The sequence below is a fragment of the Oratosquilla oratoria genome, chromosome 6, assembly GCF_046742065.1.
Source record: "Oratosquilla oratoria isolate Oo_2021 chromosome 6, ASM4674206v1, whole genome shotgun sequence".
Classification (NCBI taxonomy): Eukaryota; Metazoa; Arthropoda; class Malacostraca; order Stomatopoda; family Squillidae; genus Oratosquilla; species Oratosquilla oratoria.
The window spans coordinates 67,397,916-67,411,088 of record NC_134782.1 but is presented as its reverse complement, the minus strand read 5'-3'; the positions used below and the strand labels follow the sequence as shown (position 1 = coordinate 67,411,088).

The 13,173-nt window shown below is 42.4% G+C and overlaps 1 protein-coding gene across 4 annotated transcripts in view; it reads left to right on the top strand.

Annotated features, from left to right (window-relative positions):
* The first annotated feature begins 16 nt into the window (after nucleotides 1–16).
* The window catches only part of LOC143026554 (coiled-coil domain-containing protein 39-like), a 61,039-nt gene continuing 47,882 nt past the window's right edge, over nucleotides 17–13,173 (top strand). For 3 of the 4 annotated variants that reach the window (XM_076187136.1, XM_076187135.1, XM_076187133.1), the window contains exons 1-8: nucleotides 17–135; nucleotides 2,685–2,955; nucleotides 3,539–3,754; nucleotides 3,991–4,080; nucleotides 5,087–5,308; nucleotides 6,275–6,466; nucleotides 9,420–9,635; nucleotides 11,395–11,610. In XM_076187136.1, coding sequence (XP_076043251.1) covers nucleotides 2,749–2,955; nucleotides 3,539–3,754; nucleotides 3,991–4,080; nucleotides 5,087–5,308; nucleotides 6,275–6,466; nucleotides 9,420–9,635; nucleotides 11,395–11,610 — 1,359 coding nt within the window. In that variant the 5' untranslated portion in view covers nucleotides 17–135; nucleotides 2,685–2,748. Of the gene's footprint in view, nucleotides 136–478; nucleotides 536–2,684; nucleotides 2,956–3,538; nucleotides 3,755–3,990; nucleotides 4,081–5,086; nucleotides 5,309–6,274; nucleotides 6,467–9,419; nucleotides 9,636–11,394; nucleotides 11,611–13,173 lie in introns of those variants that run through there. The other variant, XM_076187134.1, reaches the window with a different exon arrangement.

Here is a 13,173-nt window from a genome sequence, read left to right as displayed (position 1 = left end):
GTTTCCATGACAACAGTAGATACAGATATCGTAAAGTAAAGGTCAGTCACAAATAAGACACCGTCAGACAAGTAATCAGCTAACTTGATCGACTTTTTTTTTTTGTAAATAAACGTCAATCAATGGATAAGCGCGGTAAGTTATATGTTAAAGGAAGATAAATATGATACTCGTCAACTTGTTTTGTATGAATTTTGAATACGAACACGTATGGCCAAACACTCAATGCACAGTAATTTTCTTTTGATTTCCGCGATAACTGGGAAATATTTGTGGGGGCTGCAGAGTGCGCAGTAAATGACAAAAATCATAATTATAGAAAAATTGCCATGGAAAACCAGAGAGTAGCATAAAGAACACCGAAGAATGAGAAAATACTACATAGCTATGATTATCAGATAAAGAGATAGAGATGGAACTTGAGAGTCGCAACCTTGAGGCGCGAGAGGGGCCGGGGGAAGGGAAGCGAGAAAGAGCAGGAAAGGTGACCATCCGAGGGTATCAAAGGATGGAATGCGTGGATAATTACTTCAAGGTCAACTTTAAACAATATTTTACTATCTTGTATAAATCACAACAAGCATCATTGTTTGATAGTCTCCACTAACTAAGAAAGAAGAAGAAAATAGTATTTCAGTGTTTTCTAATTTTTTTCTAAGCTTACAATAAATACACCCAATACTATTTTTCTTCCCTGGTTCTTGTGCCCCCTGTTTTCATGAATTCATGCCAACCTAACACCCCCCAAAAAAAAATAAAAAAATAAAAAAAAAATAAATAAAACATACATAAACATATACCAAGGCTTTTTCCCCCTTACAAGGGAGGTAGCCAAAAAGAAAAAGGCATAAAATCATTCCCACCCATTCCATCCCTGAATACACTCCAACCCCTCCACCCTCCCTCTTATCTTAGCACCTCCTGGATGACGGGTCATCCCTGCACCTTGTCCACTGCCCTGGGTCAGAAGCAGTGTCGCAAGACACAGCATATCCATAGCAAGGCCGCTTCATTAAATCGGCGACCCCCCCTCTCCGTCCCCCCATGCATAAATGGAGAAGACAGGGAGAAATCCCTTCGGGCTGCGTCAAAATTTTGCTCACACATACTACCTCACCTCCCATCCCCCCACCCATTCCACCTCATGCATCACAACATCATCCATATACAACCATTCTCCATTCACCTCTGTCTTCTGTCCTTTCCCATCCTTCCTCAACAGACATTCCCCTCTTCCCCAAAGCCCCCTTCACCCCATCCATCCACCTCATCCTAGGATGTTCCCTCATGTTCACTCCCTCCACATCTGCCTTCCATACCTCTTTTACTAGTCTTTCTTCACTCATTCTTTCCATGTGTCCAAACCATCCTAATACTCTTTCATCAACCCTATCTCCCAACTCCCTTTCCACCCCTGTTCTCCTCCTCACCTCCTCATTTCTCACTCTATCTAGCCTAGTAACCCCCATCATACTTCTCAGACACCTCATCTCAAACACATTCAAACTCCTTCTCTCTTCCTCTCTTATGTTTTATGTTTCTGCCCCATACAGTACTGTTGGCACAATCACTCCTTCATACAGTCTCCTCTTAGCATCCATTCCCAAATGTCTATTCCTCATTACACTCTTTAATCCACCAAGGCATCTACTTGCTTCTCTCAATCTACATTCTATATTCCACCTTCACTCCACCTTTTCCTGCCACATTTGCACCCAAGTATCTAAAACTATCCACTTCCTCCAGTCGCTCTCCCTTAATGCTCACTTCCAGTCTACTGCCACTTTCACCCCTTGTACATCTCATCACCTTACTTTTACCAACATTTATCTTTAGCTTTCTTCTATCACATACATACATACATACATATACCAAGGCTTTTTCCCCCTTACAAGGGGGGTAGCCAAAAAGAAAAAGGCATAAAATCATTCCCACCCATTCCATCCCTGAATACACTCCACACCCCTCCACCCTCCCTCTTATCTTAGCACCTCCTGAATGACGGGTCATCCCTGCACCTTGTCCACTGCCCTGGGTCAGAAGCAGTGTCACAATACACAGCACATCCATAGCAAGTCCGCTTCATTAAATAGGCGACCCCCCCTCTCCGTCCCCCCATTGCATAAAATGAGAGGACGGGGAGAAATCCCTTCGGGCTGTGTCAAATTTTGCTCACACATACTACCTCACCCCCCATCCACCCGCCCATTCCACCTCATGCAATCTTCTATCACATACTCTCCCAAACTCTGTCACCAACTTCCTCAATCCCTCCTCCAATCCTGCCACAAGCACAGTGTCGTCTGCAAACAAATAAATAGAATATATATATCCAAATTGTATCTGCCTTGTTTATTATTTATTCTTGACTGCATATCCTGCCAATTGAAATTTGAGTATATATCTTTTAAAGAATCAAAACTGTGTTATTTGGAATATCTTATTTGAAGACCATATGCACCAAATCTGTGGGTGGATGGAAAAAAAATTACAATTTTTTCTGATAACCCATTGCTCTGGCATTTAACCAACATCAGTGCTTTCCTGTTACTGCAATATATCACAGTGCCAGTATTCAACTTCAGTTGTGTCTTAATACTCCGGTACTCTTTATTAACCTCTACTAAGGCTACCCTATATGTTGCTATTATTTTTTTTTTCTTTCTACCATGTCTTATGAACAGGTTGGTGATCAGGAAGAGAAATTAGTAAGGGAGCAGGAGGCAGGGAAGAATCTGACAATTAAGTATGGAGCGAGCTGTTCAGGATGCCCTTGTGGCCCCAGGGCTTGGGCTACCCTTTCTTAATGAGGACAATAAGCAGCTGCTCAGGGATTTGCAGCAGCTACAGCTGGAGGTGGCTGAGAAGGGAGGAGCACTAGATACAGCACAGAAGCTGGTTCAGCACAAGCAGGAACAGCTGGCACATATGACCCAGGCACTGCAGCAGCTGCAGGTGAGTGTCCTTGTGAACTGAGCTTAGAAGATCTCTTCTTTTTTGGGTATCATGAGGCCATTGGAATAAATTGAAAAATGCCACATATTTGATGGAGATTAAAAAATTATTTTCTGCACAACTGTGTCAACTCTTGGAATAGTATAGATGTTATAGCCCAAGCTATAACTCTAAATGAATTTAGAATTAGGTATTATAGATTGGAGAAGAAAAGTAGGATCTAGGAGTGCTGGTCATAGATAGTTTATCACCAAACACATCAACAAGATTAAGAGTTAGTCATACAGACTGGACAGATATAAAAGGAAAAAATAATAATTATAATGATAAAAATATTAGGAAAATACTTAGTGGTAAGTGGTGACAAGCAGAGTGCCACATGGATTGATGTTGGTACCAGCTATCTTACTAGTCCATCCTCTCTTCTCTCATCCTGTTTCCTACCTTATCCCTCCTGTTACATTCTATTTTGTTCCCTTCCTTTACCTGCTATGCCCTGCTTATCCTTCCTGTCCTTCCTAGCTTTGCATAGGATATTTAAAAACTCCTTTCTCATTCCCTTTCTCTTTTGCTCCCTTAACAGGATCTCCGGAGTTCTCAGGCAAAAACAACAACAGCTGAGGAGGAACATGAGAAGGCTCTTCGGCGGGAAATTGAGTCCACTCAGCGGCACAATGATGGGCATCAGAAACAGTTGCATGACCAGCACCAAGTGCAGGCATTCCTTGAGTCATGCATTGTCCAGGTCAGCAAGGAACTTGACCACATCTACTCAACGCTAGAACTGGATGCACAGCTGGTGAGTTGGAGTTGTATCAAATATATGAAAGAAAATGTCAGCTCTTTGGCAGTAAGGCAAATGAGGAACTCAGAATGTATAGCTAGGACTGGATATAGGAAGTAAGTTATAAGATAATTTCTTCCATCAAGGATACCCAGATGTGGCAGACAAAAAGAGAAAGAAAGAATCATGTGAACTAAAACTACTAAGACCTCCTCTGCACAGGTTCTTATAACCAGGTTCTTTTGTTTCAGGTGGATGATCTCCTTGATGAAATTGCAGCCAAAGAGTCAGATAACCTTCTGCTCCTGCAGTATGCTCGTGAAGATGCCTCTAAAGTTAAGGTATGTAAGGATATGGCTTAGAAAAAACTTGTGATTTTGGATAAGGGAGTACCCACAAATGTAGCCCCCAGTACAGTAGATTACAATGGTTAAATGTGGCAACAAGGGACTTCTTGATTGTTCAGAGATTAAAAAAATTATAGAAATTACAATATGATGTGAAAGAAGAGCCCCAACTCACTCTTGGGGCAGTATTTGCAAAGATTCTTTGAATTTAAGATTCATAGTTTAAAGGTTCCACCTTTTGAATGACTGAATAATTACAGGAGTAATGTTCTATACAGTCTATCTCAATAATTTTTCCTGAATTAATTTGTCATGGATTTTCATTGAGGGAGGAAATGTTACAAAATTTATGGAACTTTAATCTTACTATCACACCATAACAAATCCTAATTTATGGAGACTTTAACAATAAAATTCTCGTTGCTTTTATTGAGGGCAGTGGCTAACTGCATTTTACTTGTGTTTATTTATTTAGGCTGTTTATCACATTTTTACAATTTAGGTGTAGCTAACAGGGTGGATGGGACTGCATTGGTTACTACTGAGTCATTGTTATGTTATCACTGCCTTCCTAATCATCCCGCCGATTAATATTACCATAATTATATGATGTATGACTGCCTTGACTTCTCATACAGTACAGTGGATGGAGGACAAGGAAGACCCTTCATCCACAAGGAGCTAAGATAGAAGTGGATGATGGATGGGAGTGGGATGGGTATGGGTGGGTGCATGCCTTGGCTGGCTACCTCCTTGATAAAGGAGAAGAAGCCTTTTCATTAATACAGATACATTGAAATGCTGTATGAATGTGGCTGTAATTTTGTTTGAATGGGCTAATCCAGTTTGTTATGATCACAGTTTCTGTTAATATTTTGGTCACTGGTAGTGTAGCTGTTATTTAGACTAGGAATTGATTATATAACTGCATGGGCTGGAATATCTTCATAAACTTTAATGAGTTTGTCAGAGCTTGAATGAACCTTGTGTCATCTTGCAGAGCCTTAGTGTAGCCTTGGAGACAATATGTACTGCCATCACATCAACTGAGAATTCCCTTGAGCAAGCTCGTGGTGATGTGTCAGTTGCACGCACTGAACAGGAACAGCTTGTCCAGGCCTTTGTGCAGACAGCTGCAGAGCGGGACCAGCTTCTGCAACAGTGGGAGATGTCACTGGTACAACTGCAGCAGAAGGATGATGATATGAGGCGTCTTCTTGAAGTAAGTCTTGGTTCACTGTATTCCATGGTGACATCACACATTAGGTTATGATAATTTTAGAAGTAATCCTCCAGTGAGGTGGGATATTGTGGTTAAGATGGGATTGCTAGTAGAGACTCAGTTTAACATGAAATTTCTATGTGCCCCAGGTGTTGATCAGGTTGTTACAAGAGGCTTGTATTTATGACAGGGAATTTTATCATACCACTGGCCTTGCAGTCGGACTGAATTGCCTTCCATTCACAGTGAGCGAGATGGAGGGATGACCCGTCATCCAGGAGGTGCCAAGATAAGAGGGAGGGAAGAGGGTGGAGGGGAGTGGAGTGTGATAGGGATGGAATGGGTGGGAGTGGTTTTTATGCCTTTGTTTTTTTACTACCTCCCTTATAAGGGGGAAAAAAGCCTTTGGTATATCACTGCCAAGTAATGTCGTAACACATTAGTAAATATACTAAAAAGCCACTGTTGATTGGATTAAGAAAAGAAAGGAAATAACGATTTCTGTATAGTTCGATCACTGGCTGTGATCCTCTTCAGTGGAATACAAAGTCAAGAGAAAACACATATCTTATATACAGAGGAGAGGGGTGGAGTGAGGGAACATGGATATGACACTTCAGGTAGTGTCTATGATATTGCACGGGCTTTGTGGCAAGTCACCTGCTTTTACAATGGAAGAAGTAATTTATTAACTGCCATGGTGGTTATATAATCAGTGACTATTGCCCACTTGATATATTAGAATTAGGGAATTGTTTGATCATTGAATCTTCCCTGATCATTATTTCCTTTCCTTTCTTAATCCAATCAACAGTGGGTTTTTAGTGTGCCTTTGGTATATGTATATATGTAAATACATTACCTCATCATCATGTTATACTAAGTCCAGTTGTGATCCCTTTGTCACTTCCCCACCAGTCTATCATTCACTGTGACAAAAACTGATCCATGGTCACTTCTCTGCAGGATCTCATTCTTGTAGCACAGCAGCAGGGTGACATGAGGAAGGGTATAGAACGTGAAGAGGTGATCCTTTCTCACATTCGAGAAGCTTGTGAAGAGGAGGAGGTGTTGATCAAGACCATTGAGGCAGAGACTGAGAGGACTCAGGCTCAGTATCTTGATGTTCTCAATACCAGGGACATTCTTCGTGGGGAGGTAAGTGGCATCAAATATGGTGTGGGCAGAGAAATGTGGATGTTAGATTACTGCTATATTTCTCACTGTGGAAGGGGACACAACAGTCCTTCATTCCTAAGATGCTGATATGGGAAAGTAATTTGAATGTCTTTTTCTGGTGTGGGTGTGTGCTTTGATTTGGTTACTCCCATGTAAAAGGGGTAAGGCTGTGCATATTTAGTCATTAAGGTCCCCTTGAGGATGATACAAACTTTGTACCTCAGTACGGTGGTGTTGTTGTTGTTATTGATCCCTAGATTGTCTGTCCAAGCAGTCCTGTCTCCCTAAGGAACGCCACGGCCAAAACGGGGTTTTCCCACAAATCCTTTATGGAGTGTATGTTGTGTTGTTTGCGTGCATGATTGTGTATAATGCAGTCTTCCATGATGTGTTGAATAGTATGGGGTGAAGTGTTACATCCTGGGCATTTGTCCACAATGCAGTCATCCAGTCTCTTCTGGTAGCTTAGAAGGGCTGGGTGGTGGCTGCATCGCAGTCTGGCCAGGTGGACTCTGTCCTTTCATGGGAGAGAGGATTCAGAGGGATGGATATCAGGGGGTCTGGCATGCAGCAATGTGTTGTCTTTTAGTGTGTTAATGGAGCAGTGAGTGATGTGATTATGAATATGTTTCCAGAGGCTGGTATTTGGTGGTTTTGGAGGAAGAGAAGAGAGTATTTGTGTGTGATATAGGTATTTGGGTGTTTGTTTTTTTCTTGGTGTGTGTGTGGGTGTTCTGCTATGTAGTGTAGTGGGTGTGCTGTGTTTGTGGAGGTTACAGGAAGTGTTTGTGTGCCTCTCATATCAAGGTAATCTTTGACTTTGAGGACTTTTGTTTCATAGTGTAAGTGGTCTGTAGGTGTTGTATATGTGCAGCCTGTAATTGTTTTGCTTTGTTTTGTATGGTCTGAAGGGTGTTGAGGTGTGTCTCACTGAGATTAGGTGCCCAAGCTGGACTCGCATAATTCATCACTGAGCGTATGCATTGTTTGTATACTGTAGTATTAGTTTCTTTATTTTGTCCAAATGTTGTTCCAGTGATTGATGTCCATTGAGTCTAGGTGTGCATTTATTTTGTTTGTTTGTGATGTGTTGTTTAAATGACATGGATGTATCTTATGTTGCACCAAGAATTTTGGGTGTGTGTGTATTTACCTAGTTGTATTTACCTAGTTGTATTTTGCGGGAAGGGGAGCTATGCTCGTGGTGTCCTGCCTTTGTATCTCGCAGTGTCTAGTTTGCTTTTAAACTCATGAATGGTTTTTGCGCATACTATTTCATTGTCCAGTTTGTTCCAAGTGTCCACTACTCTATGTGGAAAACTGGATTTCTTTAGTTCTCTTCTGTAGCTATGTTTTTTTATTTTCTTTCCATGTCCTCTTGTGTTTCTCTTGTTCCAGTTTAGTAAGTCCTCTCTATCAAGTATCTCTGTGCCTTTCATGATTCTGTAGATGGTCAGTAGGTCACCTCTCTCTCTTCTTTGCTCCAGCATCAGTAACTCTAGTTTAGCCAATCTCTCCTCATATGATAAGTTTGCAAGTGCAGGTGCCATTTTTGTTGCTGCTCTCTGGATTCTTTCTATTTTCTTTATATTCTTTTTGGTACTGGGTGACCACAATGTCTAGGCCTTATCAATGTAACCAATATTTTTTTTATCATGTCTTCGTCCAAGTATGCAAATGCCACTTTTATTGATCTTAGCAAGTTGTAAGCCTCCCCGACAATTTTGTTAATCTGTTTATCATAGGACAAGTCATTTGTGATAATTGCCCCCAAATCTTTTTCGGATCCTACCTTCTTCCTCCTTGGTTCCAATTATATATTTTCCTGATATTCTATTTTTGCTTTTTCCAAACTCCATTATGCTACACTTAGTAGTAAAGTCCACTTCCCATTTCTGACTCCAGTTCCATACCTTATTCAGGTCTTCCTGCAGTGCTTCACAGTCCTTATCAGTGTTGTTGATATAAAGTTGAGGTGTGTAATTGTGTTCTTTTGTCCAGTTGGTGAGAAGTGTTGCTGTAGATTTGGCTGGGGCTATTTTGAGTTTGTTTGTAATAAACCATGTGTTGGGTATATCAAGGTATGGCTGTATTATTTCTGCAGCTTTGTCTGTGTTACGATGTGTATATGTGATGTGGTGTAATCTGACATGGTAACAATGTATGGGTGGTGCAAAGTACATGTGGACTTTGGAGCATATCGGAATTGAGCACAAACAACTGAATAAAAACAAAACAAAACAAGAGCAGACTACTCAAATATCTACAAACCACCTCCATAGAAAAATATACTCACACTCAGATCACAAAACAAGCACTTCAAGACCAACCACCAAACTCCTTACTCCATTAAACCCCTTCAGACCTTAGCCCCACAGAAAAATCCATCCCAAAAACAAGAACCACACCAGCACTACTACATTCAAGCCAGCATCCACCACTAAAACAAGAGTAACACAGAATAGGCCTGGCCTCAGAAGCAAAGTGACCCAGACACAGCCATTGCATAGAAGATACCAAACACTTCATCTTACACTGCTCCACCCCAGGTATATCCAGACAACAACACAATATTTCCTTCTTGAGTGACTTATAATCCATTCTGGTGTCTGGGAGCTATAAGTCTCCTGCAAAAGAAATCTAGGGCAGTGGATTCATTAATTGATACAGAAAGTGAGATCTCCAGTACCCTCACTTTACCCCATTTAGTCACTTTTTACAACATGCATAGTGGTACATAATAGTTTTAAAAAATCCCATCTCACCTTTCCTACGCTATCAGTTTTTATCCCATTATTTTCTGGTTTTAGTCTAGTTCATCTCCTTTACTTTCTTGCCCACCCCTTTTCAACGGTGTTTCTACCTCAGCCCTCACTGACCCCTTTTCTTTATCATCTCCTCTGTGCTTTCCTCACTGTTGTCTCTCCCATAGGTGGCTGCCCTCCAGAATGGTTTGGCAAAGACAAGGAAGGATGCTGAGTTGCTGAAGGGCCGTATACAGGTGCTGGGGTCAACACGTGAGGAGAAAAACAATCTCTTGCAGCAACTGCAGAAGCAGATCCAGAAGGCAGAGGAGAAGCTTGCTCTTGATACAGAACTCCTTCTCTCTACTGATGAGTCCATCCATGCCATGGAGACCATAATCAAGGTGGGTAGTGGGGTATATTGGATGTAAGGCTATGTTATCTGGTGCTCTACAGCCATGTCTTGTCTTACCATGATTTTGGGCTATTGTTCTGATGTTTAGTCATAGACTTACTGTACTTTGTTGTGCTATTATGTTATTGTATTTTCCTTTGTTTTGCTTTAATTTACTTAATCTGTTGTTCGCTGATGACACTGCACTTGTAGCAGGATCAGAGGAGAAATCAAGGAAGTTAGTGACAGATTTTGGGAAGGTGTGCAAAAGAAGGAAGCTGAAGGTAAATCTAGGTAAAAGTAAGGTGATGGGATGTTCAAAGGGAGAGGATGACAGCAAATTGGAAGTGAGTATTAAGGAAGAGAGACTAGAGGAAGTGGATAGCTTTAGATACTTGGTTGTGAGTGTAGCAGGAAAGGAAGGAGTGGAGGTAGAGGTAGAATCTAGATTGAGAGAAGCAAGTAAATGCCTTTGGGGATCAAGAAGTGTAATAAGAAATAGACATTTGGGAATGGATGCTAAGAGGAGATTATATGAACAGGTGATTTTGCCAACAGCACTGTATGGGACAGAAACATAGAACATAAGAGAGGAAGAGTTTAAATGTGTTTGAGATGAAATGCCTGAGAAGTTTGATGGGGGTTACTATGCTGGATAGAGTGAGAAATGAGGAGGAGAGGGGAGTTGGAGAAGGAGTTGGGAGATAGGGTTGATGAAAGAGTATTGGGATGGTTTGGACACATGGAAAGAATGATTGAAGAAAGATTAGTAAAAGAAGTGTGGAAGGCAGAGATGGAAGGAGTAAATATGAGGGGACAACCAAGGATGACATGGATGGATGGGGTAAAAGGGGCATTAGGAAAGAGGGGAATGTCTATTGAGGAAGGAAGGAAGAAGACAGAAGGGAGTGGGTGAGGGATGTGGGGGGTGAGGGAGTATGTGTGAATGATAAAATTTTGATGCAGTCTGAAGGAATTTCTCCCCATCTTCTCCTTTTATGCATGAGGGGATGGAAAGGGGGTTGCTGATGAAATGAAGTGGTCTTGCTATTGATGTGCTGTGTCTTGCTATATTGCTTCTGACCTAGGGCAGTGAGCGAGATGCAGGGATGACCCATCATCCAGGAGGAGCCAAGAAAAGATAGAGGGAGGGATGGTTAATGGGAGTGGAGTGGGTGGGGATGAAATGGATGGGAGTGGATATATGTCTTTTGACTTTGGCTATCTCCCTTGTAAGGGGGAAAAAGCCATTGGTATATGTATGTATATATGAAATTGTTTAATTTCTTTGTGCCTTACTTTGTAATTTTTCTTGCCTTTCCTAGTCTTATTTTGATTTGTTACTCATGCTGCATTGTATTATATATTAATTTTCTTTTTATAACAAGGGAAAAGGGGACAAACATGATTGTATTAGTTTTAGAGGATAAATCTTCCCCTTACGCTCACTCCATCTGTTTCTGCTTGTCACACTTTTTTGATTGTCTTTCTTCATGCATTCTTTCCATATGCCCAAACCATCCTAGTGCTCATTGATCCACCCTATCTCTTTCCACCCTTTGTTCTCTGCCTCACCTTCATATTTTTAACTCTGTCCATCTTCACAACCCCCACCATACTTCTTAAAAAAAAGAAAAAAATTTAAGCAGTAGTAAGGCTGTGGGTTTCCAGTCATTGAAACTGAAGGTGACAGATATATTCATCAAAGAAAACACTTTCACAGTTAGAGTGGTAACAATTTTCACTTTCTTCTTTTCCCCCTGCTGCAGGAGATGGAAAATGGTCAGACGCAGTTGGAGAAGCGAGTGGAACGTCTGCGGTCACTTCTTCTCCAGAGGTCACAAGAACTGTTCCGCTGGCAGGAGGCCGAGCGTCTGTCTCTTGCTGACCTCCGTACCCTCCACATGACAAAGAAGAAGCTCCAGGCTGCCCTACGCACTCTTGATGAGAAAGACATCCAGCAGAAACAAGTTCTCTATGAACAGGTGGGTGGCTGTGGGGAGAAAGTAGGACTAACCATAGTTGTTGTTGTCGTTCCCTAGACTGTCTGTCCGAGCAGTCCCGTCTCCTCAAGGAAGGCCACAGCCGAAACTGGGTTTTCCCACAAATCCTTTATAGAGTGTATGTTGTGTTGTTTGCGTGCATGATTGTGTATAATGCAGTCTTCCATTATGTGTTGTATGGTATGGGGTGAAGTGTTACATCCTGGGCAGCTGTTCACAACACGGTCGTCCAGCCTCTTCTGGTAGCTTAGAAGTGCTGGGTGGTGACCGCATCGCAGTTGCAGGTCCTGGAGCTGCAACGTCTACGTCGTGGGACCACCCCCCAACCCCAAGAGTTGGGGGCCAATCAGCAGCAACCACCCCTGGCCATCAGCTCTACGCAGATGGCACCGATCCCCAAGGAGGAGCTACGCCTACCTGGGGGAGTACCACTAACCATAGTTAGGTGTGCTGGGTTTGGGTATGGGTGGGTTAACTTTTTATAGCTTAAATGCTTCTGTAAAGGTGAAGTCCTTATCTTTTAGTGTGGGGTGGAAGCACCATCAGACCATTACATTCTTCATATTACTTTACAGAACAACTACCAGCCCAGGATGCAACAGGAAGCCCCTTACATTATAGTTCTCGTAACTTTTCCAGAAATTACTCCTAGCAAACCACAACATCACATATAAGGAGGTACATACATACATACATATACCAAGGCTTTTTCCCCCTTCCAAGGGAGGTAGCCAAAAAGGGAAAGGCACAAAAACACTCCCACCCATTACATCCCCAAATACACTCCACACCCCTCCCACCCTTCCTCTCATCTGAGCACCTCCTGGATGACGGGTCATCCCTGCACCCTGCCCACCGCCCTGGGTCAGAAGCAGTGTCGCAAGACACAGTACATCCACAGCAAGGCCGCTTCATTTAATCGGCGACCCCCCCTCTCCGTCCCCCATTGCATATAAGGCGAGGACGGGGAGAAATCCCTTCGGGCTGCGTCAAAATTTACTCACACATACTACCCCACCCCCCACCCCCCCGCCCATTCCTCCTCATGCAGTCACAACATCATCCATATACAACCATTCTCCACTCACCTCTGTCTTCCGTCCTCTCCCTTCCTTCCTCAACAGACATTCCCCTCTTCCCCAAAGCCCCCTTCACCCCATCCATCCACCTCATCCTAGGACGTCCCCTCATGTTCACTCCCTCCACATCTGCCTTCCATACCTCTTTTACTAGTCTTTCTTCACTCATTCTTTCCATGTGTCCAAACCATCCTAATATTCTTTCATCAACCCTATCTCCCAAATCCTTTTTCACCCCTGTTCTCCTCCTCACCTCCTCATTTCTCACTCTATCCAGCCTAGTAACCCCCACCATACTTCTCAGACACCTCATCTCAAACACATTCAAACTCCTTCTCTCTTCTTCTCTTATGTTCCACGTTTCTGCCCCATACAGTGCTGTTGGCACAATCACTCCTTCATACAGTCTCCTCTTCGCATCCATTCCCAAATGTCTATTCCTCATTACACTCTTTAAACCACCAAG